This window comes from Blennius ocellaris (assembly GCF_963422515.1).
Source record: "Blennius ocellaris genome assembly, chromosome: 11".
In the NCBI taxonomy this organism is placed as follows: Eukaryota; Metazoa; Chordata; class Actinopteri; order Blenniiformes; family Blenniidae; genus Blennius; species Blennius ocellaris.
Window position 1 is genome coordinate 24,465,503 of NC_137660.1, and position 13,586 is coordinate 24,479,088.

At 44.4% G+C, this 13,586-nt stretch overlaps 1 protein-coding gene across 1 annotated transcript in view; it reads right to left on the minus strand.

The window, feature by feature from the left end:
• Positions 1 to 13,374, minus strand: part of ccnd2a (cyclin D2, a) — an 18,223-nt gene extending 4,849 nt beyond the window's left edge. The window contains exons 1-3 of the mRNA XM_080504579.1: positions 12,950 to 13,374; positions 11,266 to 11,481; positions 8,070 to 8,229 (exon numbers count right to left, since the gene is read on the minus strand). Of these exons, the coding sequence (XP_080360705.1) occupies positions 8,070 to 8,229; positions 11,266 to 11,481; positions 12,950 to 13,144 (571 nt within the window). The 5' untranslated portion in view covers positions 13,145 to 13,374. The remainder of the gene's footprint in view (positions 1 to 8,069; positions 8,230 to 11,265; positions 11,482 to 12,949) is intronic.
• Between the last annotated feature and the right edge of the window lie 212 nt (positions 13,375 to 13,586).

Sequence of the window (13,586 nt, forward strand, 5' to 3'; positions counted from 1 at the left end):
AGAGAGAGAGAGAGAGAGAGAGAGAGAGAGAGAGAGAGAGAGAGAGAGAGAGAGAGAGAGAGAGAGAGAGATTTTTTTTTTCTCTTCACATACAAACACACACACACACACTCACTACTTTCTCTATTCTCTCTTTATGTCTTGCTCAACTTCTACCTTTCTTTTTAAACAACACACGGTCTGCTTAGATGTGCCTCTGAATGGCACACATGCCCCGGCCTTTGTTGCGACAACAGGCAGTGGTTTGCATTGGCGGCTCTCCTATCTTTTAGCATATTAATAGACTGGCGGGCCTGTGAGAGGGAAGGCAGAAGAGTGTGACTCCATTGTCCAGAGTCATCACCTCATTTCACACCAATTGAGAGACGCAGCATCCATTCCCCTCTCTGCTGATACAATTCAGGGAGACAGGCCAGACAAAGGCCGTGGCTGGACATGAGGACAGGGGGTCGACAGGGGGGAGGAAGATGAAGAGGGAGGGATGGACGGGATGGCGACAAGGCAACGAGGAGAAAAGAAGAGAAGGTGGTAGGCGTGGTGAGAGAGGAGAGGGGGTAGACAACTCCACTGCACATCACTCTCAAGTCTGTGTCCAGACCCTTGTGAGGTTTTGGAAGAAGAAAAGAGTCGCCCTCCAGTGACCCACTCACCTCCGTCTAAACCACCCCCCCTTCCCTTTTACCCGCAAGCATTTCTCTGTTCTCCTGGGCCACCTATGGGCTGGAGGAGTGGGCAGTGGGGGCATAGAAACAGCCTGCACATTAACATATTGCGATATTCAATTGCAAAGCAAACTGCGTGCGATGGCTCTGAAGGAGATTTTTTCTTCCTTCTTTTTTTTTTTTTTTTTTTTTTTATCTGGAATCAAAGAGGTAGGCCCTTTGATAGCTGCAAAGGCAGCCCCTCACTGCCTTTTTAACATGCACAGCCAGGCGCTTTCTCATCTTGTGGGCTCAGTGTTGACAAATAAATGAACTTATTATACACCCCTGTGTTAGCCGCTGGGCCGCTGCCAAGGGCCGATTTATTAAAGGCTACCTCAAGCCAAGAGGAAAGAGCGCACAAAGCCCCTCAGCATTACATCACTGCTGCAAGAGCACAACTTTCTATAGAGAGCCGAGTGGACAAAGGCATACACGGATTTACTGTAAGTGTGCTGTGAGTGCAGACTGACAGGCAAGGCGACAGACACCTCCGAGACACAGGCGAGAGACAATGCCCCGATGCCTCCATGCTTTAAGACGCGGACACAGATCACACACACACACACACACACACACATACCCACACACACACACAAACACACAGCACAGATGTAGGTTTGTGGGAGAGCTGAGTGGCGGGCAGTGGGCAGCAAGCTGATTTTTCGCACTCAAGACAAGACAGGTCTGTAGCAGAACAAGGACGTGCGCGTGCAGCCGATGCGAGCTGACACTCCGGCCTGGTGGCTGCTGCATGTGGGGGGAAGAATGGCTGTATTTTAGGAGGCCCTCATTGATATTCATGTTGAGGATAAACAGTGTATGTAGCTGAGTGGGGACGGCGGCGGTGGAAAGCTCCCTGTGAGCAGCGGCTGGCTGGCCTGGCCTGCACGCCTCTCATCCCCTTCAATGGCCCTTTCTCCTCCATGTGCCCCCTCGTCTCCATTCCTCCATGTTCCTACCCCATGAAACTTCATCCCCAGGCCTCTGGTCACAAAGTCTGCTGCCCTACATGGCCCACTCCTTCTGGGTGGCTGCAATGCACAGTATGCACATTAAAATTGTAAATTAATTAAAGTTGGAAAGTCCAGCCAACAGGAGGAAGAAAAATATGCCTCGGCTCTCCTCTTTGCACTCTCCTCTCTTTCCAGTGCTATAAATCAGGGTCTTGTATTCAACACATGTACTGCTTAGTGACCTGTTTTTAATTGAAGAAGCAGTATCAGGGGGACCCCGTGCCTGTTGACTGATTAAGGTCAAAAACAAACATCATTTCAGGATTGGCGTGACAGTATGTTTCACAACTAACGCAACACAGACTGGCAGTGGAAACGAGTTGAGTGGAGAGGGCTACTCAGACAGTCTACCTTGTGTCCACCGCGAGTCGCACAAACGACGGCTTCCAAACTTCTTTCACATGCAACAAAAGGGGACAAAGCTGATCGAAAAACAACTTGATCCTGCTCGCTCTTATGTTCCTTCGCTCTTGTTCGAAACACACAACAAACAAAAACCTTAAGTAACACGCACTACGGTCAAAGATTTTCCAGAAAAAGAAAAATTCCTGCTCAGCTATAGAATCCTATGACAGTCTCTTTGCAGCCTTTCGCCGTCATGTCTTCGGTCACAGCTGCAGCCTTGAGGTGTTGGTGACTTCAGTGTTGACGAGCATGCATACAGATTTGGATGAGATCATGGGGAAAGAGGCAGAGGAGGTTCGTTTTCACCTGATTGGAAGAATTTATGTGGAACTGATAGTCTGTGTCAGACAAGCTGTTTAAAGCGCCATATCTGATGGTCTATTGATCAATCTCTTTCAGTGCATACTGCCATGCTCTCTAATTCTTTTGTTTATCAACAACATTATTTCATAGTTTCATAGTCTCCTTTAACCTCTAAATGCTGTAACAACAAAATATAGCTGCCATTGGACTGGATTGGTTTTATGCACCATTGAATTTAGGCTGTTCACACCCTGTGGAGGTTTTACAAACTTTACTTCTAAACTATTAAATTTGTATTTTCCATTAGATTTAAGTTGTTTAAACACCAACAGCGGCTGCAATTAGAGTGCGGACAAGCTTTGTCCACCTCTTTCCATCCAAGGATTCAGTTCAGTGACTTCCAGTACAAGCCTGTTAACTCACTTCTAGGCAAAAATCTATAAAACAAGTTATATATTTAACCCTTATATCAAGAGAAAGGTTTTATCAATGACAAAGCTATAGAGCATGACAAAAATGTTCAGGTCAAACGGGCCAACGCTAACATTTACTTTACCTCACATCCCAAATATTAGTCTCTGTGGTTAACACGACCTCCAAGGTAAACACATAAACCTGAAAAGATTTTGATTTCTAAACTTTTTTTTTTTTGGTTGGAGATAATTGTAGCATTTGAAGGGAAAAAAAACTCATACTTTTATATTTCTGCTGTGACTCAGTTTGCCACAGGATTTATAATTTGGTGCAGATTACACCGGTGAGGTGAGGAGGTGGGGGTGCGGGGGAACTCAGGACATGCCACTTGATGATTCAGCCTGCATGTCACATTTTTGGGCACCTACTGTCAGGAAGCTTCTTCCTGCTTCATCTGTTGATAATGCAGTCAGACCGGACATGACTCCTCACATGTCCGAGCGTGTGGAGACAAGATAATTTGCTCGAGGAGGAGGCTAATTTGTCGGGGTTCTGACTCATCAAACATGAAGGGGATTTTATGTAAACAAACACCAGTACAGAGCTTTTTATTGACCACATCTGAAATGAGTCATCCCATCTCTAGAATGCTGAAGCGAGCCTGGAGGGGATTCTCCATGCAGCAGCCACTTGGAGAGGAAACTACACGGAGCATTCCTGCCTCTGGACCAGAGAGACCCAACAGCCATAATAGAGTACTTATGAATCACGGCACCATATTTCAGCAGCTCCTGCCACTGTTGTCCCAGTTACTGTCGATTAGGGATTTGATAACAGTTACCAGCTATTTAAGTAACTCTTTTGTTGCCTTCCATTGTCTCTCTCTCTCTCGGTTTGGCCTGAAACATGTTATTTTAATGTTTGCTTTGACACATTATGTGAGCTCAGTCTAATGACTGATTCCATAATGAACTTACATGAAGTTACAACAGTTAGCTAGAGGAAGATGTGCTATAATCTGTATGTTAGTGTTTGTTTGTTTAAAAAAAAAAAAAAATCAGAAATATCATCATGAACTCCTGAATAAGACGACACTATTGAACCACCAAGATAAACTACCAATATCTAAGGCCTCGTTTACACGACAACGAATACGAGTGTATCTGCATAACTTTCTTCACTTTTGGGGTTTCCGCTTACACGACACCGGTATGCGGATATACTGTATCCGCTAGGTTTTTACCGCTAGGTGGAAAGATTCTTTCATGTCGGGTTCTCTTGATTTTTTTCACGTTTATAGCGTACTGTTCTCTGCACACGTCTGTGTGGTTCCATTACTAAAATAAGCAATAGCGCCCTCCTGTGGTGCCGCTGCTGCAGTGAAAACGCACTCCTTTTATCCCCCACAGATTAGGTGTTGTCACGTGTAACGTTGTCGTGTAAACGGGGCCTAAACCGCAGCAGGCAGGTCATCCAAAGGTATGTTAATGTTTATGTCATACTGCTAATACATTACATACACTGGGTACAGGCTAACATTAATGTTTGACACAGTTGGACATCTTTCATACTGCCGTCAGGACAAATTAGTTGGTTCAAGAGTGATAGGCGGACCATCCTTGAGTAAACACCAGCAAAATTGTAACTGTTGCGACAATAGCAATGACTAACAGGTGGCTTTTGAGCAGGACACAGAGACAGCAACTATACAATTGTTAATTTTAATCCATGAGACAACAGTAAAGAGCCAAGTGAAATGTCAGTAATTGTCGCCGAGATATTAATTTCATAACAGTAATCAGTTACTAGTGTGTTCCTGCCAAACGTTGTGGTATTACAGTGAATTGCATTAACATGCTACAGCCAACAGTGATTGTAACTTTTCACTGAAATCTGAGTGACAAAGGCAAACTGGAGAAAAAGCAGATATCACACTGCATCCAAATTCCAGTTGGTTTAAAAGCGCATTCAACTAAAACTTTATCCTGTAATTGTTTATACACTAGTAGAAGACACCACACCCAGCCCACATCTGTGAGTAAAATGTAAAAGTGTGGCGTTAATATGGTTTGCACACCTTATGTCTAAAATTGATTGCTGGGAACTGAATGTTCAGTGCCACTGAAATATGCTGCATAAAAGAAATTAGAACCTTTATAAAGGCAAATTTGCGAGACAATGGTGAAAGTGAGCCCTTGCTGCAAGGCTTGGCTTGACTCCACATACCACAAAATACTAATCAAATGCTATTCAGAGACAAAAGAATGAGCACTTGGCTAGTTAAATCACTCGTTATTTAGATCCCAACTTGTAGCAAAATCTTCATTGTGTCCTTCAGGACAATTGACTCCCTCTTAGACAGCAGCGTTGGCCCAGATCCAGAATTTTCTTTTGATCAACTTCTATGACTATTGTCACCATTCCATGCATACCATTACAGGGAAGGCTTTTAAAAAATACACTATAATCCCCGCCAATATGGCCAGAAGACGGAGCTCAATAACTGCGGCAGACAGGTTGGGGTGCATCTGTCTGCCCCATGCACCCCATCCATTCTCCCACTTTACCTCAATTGAATAAGAATAGAAGAGGAAGCTTGGAGTGCTTGGTGTCTGTGTGTAGGAATGGAGGTTCATAATCTCCCTTAATGAGCTTGTTTCTGGGCTATTATCCGGCGGCCTGCCTCAGGGAAATGCTGGTGTTTCCTATCAAGTGGCCCTGCAGCGCTGACCCTCACATGGCTCTGCATATGAAATGTAAGGGCCCAGGCCTTTTGTCTCCTTTCTCCCAGCCTCTAGCTTAGCCCCCCGAGCCATTTGCATAGTCCTGAATGGACCGGCCAATGTTATTAATTAATACAGAGCCAGCCTGCGCCACCTGACAAAATCCCACCGAGTGCCCCGAACGGAACTGTTTCATCAAAAGAGAGGAGCCATTAGGAATGAGAGGCCTTATTCTCCACTTCTTCTCGTCTCTGTCTTGTTTCTCGTGAAAACAGAGAGCCGTGGTTTCATGCATGTTTTTCTTTCTGGGTATAGAGACAGCAGCATTGAATGACACTGTATGAAATAGGAGGGCCACAGGTGACCCGTTGTCAACTGTCTTGCAAATGTAAATCCTCCTGAGAGATCTCCTCCTCCTGCTGCTATGCCTCCACCTTCTTAACTCTGCTCTGAGGATGTCTCGAGGAGGATTCTCACCAGATAACCCTTAAGATTTACGGCTGGGAACGTTCTACAAAACCGGGTTTCAAATTCCCAGAGATCTTCAGATGCACCAACTTGTTGACTCACTCACGCTCTGTCTTTCTCCATTTTGCCCCGGCGTTCTGTTTGCCTGGGGAGAGCGTACACAGACAAATGGGCTGTTGCTGATCTGGAGCTATCTCCAGAACGTCCCTGTCCTGAAACACAATGTCGGAGGGAACACTCCGGGACGGCTTGCAAATTTATTTCCGCTGTCTCATTGAAACGATTAAGGACAAAGTGCAGCCGAGTCTTTGACAATGCTGCTTTGAGAATAGGTCTGATCACTGAGACACGCATGCACACAGACACTCACACACACACTGTCATTCAACACATTACTCCGTTGGCTCAAATAAGGGAGATTTGGGGGGCACATAAAGACGCATTTCCTCTTCAAAGCTTTGCAAACAGATATTTGCACCGCAAACATTTCCAACCCTTTAATAACACAGGAGATCACTTAATGGGGTAAATACCTGTCACCTTCCTCGAATCTATTCTTCTCGACACTATGCACACGCCTCTGAATGATGTCAGCAGAAGAAACTTTTTCCCATGGGGGGTGCAGTTAACATTCCTGTTTGTGTGGCCTGCAGAAACCGAAGCTGTTGGTAGTGGGAGTCACCCAGTGAGCGAGAAGGCAAGACATGCCAAACAGCATTAATACCAATGGATTGTGTAATGTTCCTCATTAAAAGGTTAAGCTAAACATCAAAGGATGTTGTTGCCTGTCAGTCGCCCCTGCCTTGTTTGCTGCATTGAATGAGGAGTTGGAGGTGACACAAAAAAAAAGAAAAAAAAAATCTGCCCTATGGAGAATCTCAACATGGGAAAGCTATCATGTCCTCCAGCTGTAGGGCGGGGAGGCGTGAGAAGTTCGGGGTGGGGGGGGGGGGGGGTAATATGAAAACAAGACATGCCTTAGAATTGGCAATACAAAAACAATACACTCCTCTGGGTTTCCCAAACTCCCGGGAGCCTCCTGCATCTCCTGCACCTCCACCTCACCGTTTCTTCATATCATGTTAAAGGCTCGCTGTCCCTCCCACGACTCGCTGGATGTTTGATCCTAAGGGAACAATTCACGTAGAGAGCAGAAAGACAATGGCCTACCTGCCTCCACCCCTGTCCATTCCTCTTTTTATTTTTTTGACAGAGTGCAACATAGGAATCCCCCTCCATCAGGCTAAAGTGTGCTTTGAAGTGTTACTGGATGCTCTGGAAGGCCACTGATACGCCTCTAAAACATGACCACATACCAGCTCCAAGTTTTCGTCACACCCAAGATTCTAACTTTAAAATGTCATCCATGCACTTTGTTTTTTTTTTAGGACAACTATTTTCCCATCAGTGGTAATCCATCTCCATAAAGTTACGGCTAGCCATGACTGGCCCACGACACACCTCTGAACAGAGCTGTTCCTGCATGTTACGAAGAGAGGAAGCACTTTGGTACGAAAGAAGAATGTGCAGATGAAAGATACTTTGCAACACGAAAGTATGTTGATTATCGCATGGTTCGACTTGGCAGCCTGTGCATGATTGGAGTCACTTGCAAATATTGATAAGCAAAAAAGAAAAGTTGACATCAAGATTAGGGACTGATCCCATCCAGTATCGGTATCAGGTTCCGATACTTACGTTATTCACGGATCAAAAATCCCCGATCCAACCTGCCGAGATTTTTGATCCATGAAGCCTCGTCTGTGCTTTACTGTTGCTGAAATGACTCTGCAAGTGTTTCCCTGCCGGCTGCTCCGCTGACTAGCTGCAAAATGTGGAATGGATTTCTTGAACAGAGGCGGGTCTCAATGAGACGCGGCGTAATAAGTCAGGAAATCCATTCCACAGTTTGAGTCTCTAATAAAGATGAAGTTTTGTTCTCAGAGGGTTCATCTTATGTTTTTTTATACAAGTTCATCCATTTAGTTATTGATGAAGGACATTAGGTATGTGTGACATCCGCTCTCATGGTGGCCTACCTGTGGCACAGAGGGCGATGAAGGTTTGGACATGTTTCCGTATGAGTGCCAGTTTGTCCTCAGGCAGTGGCAGCCTCCTCACAATGTGTTCGATGAAGTCGTTCGGCGTTACTGCTGCCAAGTTCCACTTCAACTTCCCCAACACAACCAGTTCCCATTCCTGGAGAGAGAAAGGAGGACAGAGGGGGGAGAGGCAGAGGAGATAACTCAGAAAAAAAAAAATAGCTCGAAACACAAAAGTATTTTTGCACGGAGCAGCAGTGCACTTTTACTGCTGTTGCACTTCAGTGACGCTCCGATTCGCATGTGGAAGTTAAGCATTAGCGTTATCATGTTAGTCTGTACTTGGCCGGGGCCTAGGACAGCGAAACACCAGCAGCGCCACCAACCCAGGTGACCTCACAACACTGTTTCCCTCCCCGTCTGTCTGTCTGGCATCTGGGGACTTTCCTTAAGAGGCCCACCAGAGGTATTACAGTGTAAGTGTAGACTGAAAATGGATAGGAAGCCGGTAACTGTTCAGCAGGTTCAGCGCTAAAGATTAAAAAGCAAAACAGCCTTTTAGGTCTTGAAAATTATACATTTACACATTCTAATAGTTCACATGTTACTTTTTTGGGGGAAATATAAAATTATAAATACAGTTAAAGTCCCTCATAAAACACAATAATCAAAACACCACATATCTGTAACAACAGATTGAACCAAAAGTAAATCATTAGTTATGATGGAAAAACACAATGACACACATTAGTGTATATGTCTGCGCAATATGAGTTGGGAGGATTAGGTGTGGCCTTCTCTTCTCTTAGTATGTATTGTTACTTTCACTTCCTAGAGGAGGAGGCGGTGATTAACGGAAGAGTCGGTGACTAATTTGGGAAAAAATTTTGTGGTTTGGTTCTGCAAAGCAGCCTTGTGACTGGGACCACGGGCGCTCTTCATTTTCCCTTTCAAACAGCGACAGAGACCACACGGACTCAGTCATGAGACAATTCAACATGGCTGCCTCCAAAGCGAGGGCCTGTGAGGAACTACTTGTTACTGTACTTAAGTACATTTTTCAGGTATTATTACTTTTTACTTTGACTTCCTTCATGTGCGCACATTTCCACAAATGGCCCCTTTACCTGTCCGTACCTCCATGAGTGAAACAATCAAAGCTGCCGGACGATTTATCGTGACCCAAGCTGGAGAAACTGATCAACTTAAAAGTGATCAAGTCACATATATGATGGTTGAAAGCGAATAATCCCCATTTTGGGTTCAAAAATAAAAGTCATGTCAAAATAAAAGCTTTGCACATAATTCATAGTGATTTATATGAAGTTATTACCATTTCATTAAATCTAATATCCCCACTGCCTGTCAATTCTGTAGATTCACAATAACAATGTGTCTGTGCTCAAATGAATTACTTACATCCAAAATGTTTTAAAATGCCTTAAAAATACTTTGTAGGAATACATTTAAATGATCAAAATTATTTCTGTAATCAATCGTGAATTCTGCTACAGCACAGAAACTTTGTTTGACAATAGGAACTTTTGCTTTTGTACAGTTGGCCATACAGAAGGAAAAAAACAATATATAATTTCCTGAGCTGTTGAGCAATGTCTTCTTCTTACAACATAAAATTTTACCTTTTATGTATACCTTTTAACTTTGCAAAGGTATACATATTTGATCACATGTATATAGGCAAGCTTGTGCATGAAGAAACCTTCAATTTTCGTCCACGATTCCAGCCTTTAACACTACAAGTCCAATGCTATAAGTCAAAAGTGAAGGCTGCGACAAACCTTACAACATTTGCTCTGTGCTGACAGAGTGGCAGGCAAGCAGGCAGGCAGGCAGGCAGGCACCCACTTCCTTCTGCTACTGCCTTCCTCTGGTCACACCTTCTTTGTAACAGTGCGGTTCTCTTTACAAGAAATTGTTACCAAAGATGAGGACAAAAAAAAAAAAAAAACAATCACATGCCCTAAGCAGCTGATCTCTGTTTCCTGTATCTGCATGTCAGCCAAAACACTGCCTTATACAGAAACACAGAGAAGAGGACTCAGCAAACCAGCTCAAGGACTGAGAGCTTCGCCTTCGATCTGCACAGAAAGGTGGAGGGTGGAAAATGCAGCAGTGTGTCCTGTTGTTTTGAGTTATCAGCCACGTCTGCTTCTGAACAGACATATTCTGTTTCATGTGAACGTGTGCCGGGAAATCAAATCCAATATTCTATACACTCCTTAAAAAAAAAAAAAAAAAAAAAAAAAGATTAGAAACGACTCGAACAGGAGCTTGAATCGACGGCAACCCTCGGCTCGGTGGGTAGAGCAGCCAGCCAGGCAGGCAGGCAGCGAGACGGCCCGAGAACCATCAGCCACGTCTGAGGCCCATAATATGTGGCCTCTTTCACAACATGGGTGGGATTGGTTGTTGTTTACCGAGGAATGTTTATGTAGCACCACAGACAAGTGAGGAAATGCTTATCTGATGTGAAGCTCAGTTAATTAATTGGTTTACCCCGGCGCAAGCAGATGGTGTTATTGAGCTCGGAGAGGCCTTATCAAATAAAAAGAATAAAGAGAGTGATGGAAACGACCCAGCATCATCTATCATGTGTGTCGGCTCATTTTTCTCTTTCTTTACCGTCTCTTAACAAAGATGTGTGAGGATCAGAAATAGCAAAGCGTGACAAGATATCCCAAATGTGCACATCTATGGTTATTTCTGGATGAAAGCTAAACTGTAAAAGGCAAACTTGAATTTCTCAGTGTCTCTCCCTCTCGAGCTGACAGGAACAGAGTCAGAACTTTGGCTGGAGTTCAAGCTGACCTCGTTGCTCTGTGCAAATATCTGCCACTAGATGGTGATGGAGACCACTGCACGGAACCTGGATGGATACTGTAAAGCCTTGAGGGTCGGGTACAGTAAAGAGAGCCCTTGTGGAACAATTCACTTTTACTTCTTATTCACCTCTGATGACTGCGCAGTCCAAAGTGGACACTGAAGGAGAGATTCACGGAGATTACAGCTGCCTGTTTTCCATGACATTTTATGTGAATTAAATGTTTTTTTTTCTCTCTCTCCTCCCACGTTTCTACAGCTCACCTTATGCATTAAAAACAATACCCCAGACCTATGTCTTCACACAGCTGATGATGACAAAAGTACGATGTGGAACCAACTTGTTGCTTACCAGCAGCTCCTGCGGTCTGATGGAGTTATCTGTGTAGATGCAAAGCTTCTCTGCGGTTAATGGACGAGTCTCTTTCAATTTGGATGCAAGAAACATGCATACTGCTCCCAGCAGCTGCAGGTTACACTTTTTGGTGGGTACCACTGCTAAAAATCTGTCTAAGTAGTTCATGGCCAAAGGAAAAACTTCTTCCTCGCACTTCTGCTCCTCGCAGACCTAGAGAGGGAGAGAGAGCAGACAATGCAGCAATGTTGAGCATTAGGAATCAGTAACCCACCCCGCAGTCACCTGACGTTTTACCCCAGCAGCACTCCAAATGTATACAAAACTTTCACAAGATAACGGAAAAAAGACGGATCACTTATCTAAACAAACAACAAACAAACCAAAAAAAACACACATATGAATTCAATGACACACATACTTGGGGCCGGGCCAAGAATTTGCGCCCAGCCCTGATCTGTTGCGACACCGTATATTAATTCGAAATATATTATCTTACAAAGAATGAACTGCGACGCAGACACATACTGTCAATATAGTCACATTCCTGCAGTTCATTCACTGAGAAATGAATTCAAGTCACAATCAGCCAAGCCAAGCCAAAAAAAAAAAAAAAAACACCCCGACAGTGCGGCACACGGAAACACGCTTTATTTTCTACATTCGTCATATTTTCATAAAATAATTAAAAATACAAATAAATTGCCTAGGTCCGTTTTCTTCGCACGATAATGTGAAGGAAGGTCTTCCACATCATAGCCGACAATTCCTATCCAAATCCGTAAAGGATAATTATGAATAAAATGGCAAAATAAAAGGCGAGTGGCGAGCGGCTGCTCCGGTGTGCGTCACCACCGAGTCGATATATTCATTTCAAAAATTAATTAAAAATATTCAGCGCGTCGGACCCCGACAGTATTTACATGTAAATAAAGCCCAAACGCTCGGCTTTCTTTCCAAACAGGTGTTGGGCAGAAATAGTTGACGACGCGCCGAAAATTTACCATATTTCCAACATAAGGCGCTGCGACGGGGCGAAGACATAAAGAGGAGATAAGGCCCTCACCCCTTCCGACATTTAAAATAGATATCTATAATGTTTGCAGCGCTTTTCGCGATCACTTCTACATTCAACGGAGGCATAAGACCCTCGTCTGTCATTGCCGACGGTTTTTGACCGCTGTTATTGCGTTTATGACACTGTAAATCCTCTTTAAACCGCGACTCCTCCGGTGAAAACCAACATGGCGATGCAACAGCGCAAAGGCAGCATTGCAGCGGGGAGTGCATACGTGTGCATGGAAATATTCAGGCTATCTAAAATAATAACATTAAAAAATCAACAGGCAGCCTGCAAACAGACGACGTGAGAGTTATGGGAAAGAACCCCCCCACCCCCAATCCTCCCCCCGTGTCATAGACATCGCAGCTTCGCGAACGCAAGTCTTCAAGACAGACTTAAAAAAAAATGGTGAGAAGAAGTCGGAAAAATAGCAGAAAAACGACACATTCGGTCAAAACGAGGAATACGCGATCGGAAATAAGAGCAAAGCGTCACATCTACTGTTCAATAAGTGCAATCGTGGCTTAAGAAACGCAGCAATGAAACAAATCCGGAGGCTTTAAAAGCCGAGTACGGAAATAATAAAGGCTTGTCAGCACTCGGTGTTTCGGTTTATACCTCCAACATCCAAGTCGCGACCATCCTCCTCATAAAGGGCTGAATGTCTTTCTGGACTCCTTTGAAATAGGAATATTGGGGTAGAAATCTCTCCTCTATAGTCAACAAGCTCTGCAAGACTCTGTCATCGCACAGGAGGTTCGGATCGGGACGAGCTCGTATGATGGTGTCCATTTCGAGGCAGAGCAGCTCCATGGTGCTTTCACTTGCGTATACAAAAAAAGAAAAGAAAAGCAGTAGAAATTCTCTCGAAAAGCAGCGTTGCGGAGGGAAAAAAGGCGACGAGGAGATGGCAGGGAATGTCTTTTTAGAGGCATAAAAAAAAAAAAAGTGAGACTGCAGGGGCTCCGTAAAGAGTAGTCCTGCCTCTCCTTGTTGAGAACTTTTTTCCTCTCTCCCCTCAGTGCGCCTCTACTTTCATCTGCCTGGCCAGATCAGGCGCATTTCAAGCCTGCCCTGCATGCGCCACTGACGCAATTCACTTCATTACCAGCCCAGACGCAACATGCTTCACTCCCCTCTCTCTCTCTCTCTCTCTCTCTCTCTCTCTCTCTCTCTCTCCCCCCTCCTCCTCCTCCTCTCTCTCTGCTGTCCGACAACCCAACTGCTTGAAGCTTTTGCTAATGCACATTCATTT